The 2,776-nt window shown below is 35.4% G+C and overlaps 1 protein-coding gene and 1 pseudogene across 1 annotated transcript; both read right to left on the bottom strand.

Moving 5' to 3' along the window:
* Positions 1-299: 299 nt before the first annotated feature.
* On the bottom strand, positions 300-1,655 carry LOC125864747 (cyclin-D3-2-like; annotated as a pseudogene).
* Positions 1,656-1,729: 74 nt separating this feature from the next.
* On the bottom strand, positions 1,730-2,431 carry LOC125864167 (UBP1-associated protein 2C-like). The gene has a single exon (XM_049544085.1). The coding sequence runs from the start codon at positions 2,429-2,431 to the stop codon at positions 1,730-1,732; it is 702 nt and encodes a 233-aa protein (XP_049400042.1).
* Positions 2,432-2,776: the final 345 nt, after the last annotated feature.

Genomic DNA, 2,776 nt, shown 5'->3' with positions numbered 1-2,776 from the left:
TAAAACGTATGTTTTTAGAAGAACTGCAACTTCTAGTATCACCATAGTTTTGAGTATTTAAATTTTAATTTAATAATATTAAATTAGTCATTTGATATTGTTGTTTTGTTTCTATATATTATATATGCGCAATCCTGCTTCGATAACATTTTTTTTGAGTCAATGGTCTATTGGAAACAATTTCTTTACCTTACAAGGTAAGGGTAAGGTTTGTGTACACCTTACTCCCTCTAAACTCATCTATGAGATTACACTCGATATACTAGCATAATTTGACTCTCAAGTTACAAATATTATGATTAGTGAAGATTACTACCCAGTGGAGCTAGTGGCATTCGCTGATCTTGAGTTTTGTTTCTCTTATACTGAGGCTCAAGTGAGGATGAAATCGAAGATGCTACTGATCACCATGATTCATTCGGGCTCTCGCTATTAAAATAACACCACTTGGACTACCAGGCACGGAATGATGTTTGCGCTTGAGGCTTTGGCAGAGGTTGTAACAGGAAGTGCCCATTAGCTCAAGAATAAGATCATGGCATTCCTCAAGGCTGTCCTGTTTATTGATCAAGACCTTTAATGTCAATGCTAAACAAATTTAGATTTTAAAATTAATTCAAATGTGAAAGATAACAGACCTTTCTGACTTTAAGAAGACTCATGAGCTGATTCTGGTATTCCATAGCATTGTTAGGCTCAATCTCATTGATCACATAAAACATTGATGCAGTTGCAATAACAGATGGAGAACAATGCAAGAGCCTACAATCTGCAATAGTTTGATGATCAATTACCACTAGTACTAATTGTACAATAAAAGATTTATATTTCATCAATGAATTAAACAATCAAAATCTAAAGCAGGTACCAGTGATAATATCAAGAACGAGGCGTTCACACTTGTTAAGAAAATACAAATGCTGGTTCGTCGTGAATCCAAATCTCCTCGTAATATGATGAATGAAAGATAATGGTGTCACCAGATTCATTTTCCACTTAAGAGTAGAAAGCACCAAGAGTTCCATTCTCTGTATGGTTTTTGCCTCAAAAACAAATCTTGAATCAGCAACCTAAAACAATAAAAACAGAGAATCAGCATTAGATACAACAGAGAAACAGATATTTATACAAACACCAGCATTGCACATACTTGTAGGTCTAACAAAAGGGGAACTTGAGTCTCCTCCATTTTAGCAGCAATGGAAAGACAGGCAACAGCAGCAAGCTGACTCATCCAAAGCTTATCCTTGTGAAAGCAGAATCCAGACACAAACCTATCAAAATAGTTCACAGCTAAAACAGCAGTGGTAGCAGTGAAATTATAGTAAGAAATGACCCTCAAAATCCAATCCAAAGCCTCTTTTCTAGACCCATCTGAGATTAAAGATTGAAAACACAAATGAAACTCTTTTTCCTTAGATAAAAGTGTGGCAAGCTCATCATCATCTTCCCAAAACATGTCACATTCTAATAAAGGTAGAGTCTTTTTAACGTTTTCATTTCCCACATCTAAACTAGACCATTCACCTAAATCATCATACAAGAATAGATGATCTTCATCACAGTAAAGGCCATCAACAAGACCAGAAATTGGATTTTGGAGCTGGGAATCTAAAGGGAAAACCATCTTCTCCTTCTTCTACAGGGAAGAAGACAATGAACTAAGGCACTACTCATTATCTTTAAGGTAAGCCCAAAACTCAAATCATATATATAATATCTCTATTCTTTAACGTGTTTGTTTTTCAAAGGGATTTTGGGTGGGAGTACCAACTAGTGACACTTCTAACCTCGAGCTACAACCATCGAACTTTGATCTTGCATTATTGTAACGGTCATGTAGACCAGGTCCAAAATCGAAATCTAAATTAGGACCAACATGTGGATTTTTCATCATTGTCTTCGGGATGGCCATTTCACAAGTCAAACTGTGTCCTCTTGATTTTCCTGTTTCCTTATCGAAACCAAATGGACCCTTTTCTATGACACCATAAGACAAAAAGTACTCCAACAATTTACCTGGACACATGTCATGTGGCACGTTGGACACGTAAATAGTACGTAGAGACTCATCCTCTACATCTCTAATCCTCGATCTAGCAATTTTTGTAATTGTCATTTTACCATCAAGACTCTTGTAAGGCTCTTTCAATGCCATTAACATGCTCCTTATATTCTTGAAAATCACAAAGCCATACTCTTTGCTCACACCGAATTTATCTCTAACCACAAACGCATCTTTGATTTCTCCATAGGCGGAGAAAATTCGATGTAGAGTCTCAGACGTAGTACGAAGCCCAAGACTTCCAATGAAGAGCTTATGATGCGTAAATCCATCGTGGGACCACGTAGTTTTAGTCCTGGAAAGTACATTTCTAGTAACCGGGAAGTAAAATAGAGATGCCTTCAACAATTTTATTGATTTGGTCATGAGAAAAAGGTTGACTAATGTTTTGTAGGCTCATTTCTTGCTTATTTTTCTTGTTCAAATGAAAATTTAGCGATACCTCTATTGAATTAAGGAAATGCAAACATTTAGGGTGTGTTTGGTATGAAGGAAAACATTTTCCGAAAAATGTTTTCCAATTTTCTCATGTTTGGTTTGGTTAAATGTTTGGAAAATGTTTTCTAAATCAACTCATTTTCCTCAAATTTAAGAAAAATGGCTTCCCTTCAAAACTTAAGGAAAACATTTTACAAAACTCTCTTCCAACTTCCAATTAAAAAAAAAATATTTTTGAAAAAATCAATTTATTTGGTCCTTACCCTTAAACCA

The sequence above is a fragment of the Solanum stenotomum genome, chromosome 5 (genome assembly GCF_019186545.1).
Source record: "Solanum stenotomum isolate F172 chromosome 5, ASM1918654v1, whole genome shotgun sequence".
Lineage (NCBI taxonomy): Eukaryota > Viridiplantae > Streptophyta > Magnoliopsida > Solanales > Solanaceae > Solanum > Solanum stenotomum.
The sequence above is the reverse complement of the archived record's forward strand: the minus strand, read 5'-3'. Positions and strand labels throughout refer to the sequence as shown.

Excerpts from the sequence above, each read along its gene's own strand:
- LOC125864167 (XM_049544085.1), bottom strand. The coding sequence starts at position 2,431 with ATGACCAAATCAATAAAATTGTTGAAGGCATCTCTATTTTACTTCCCG.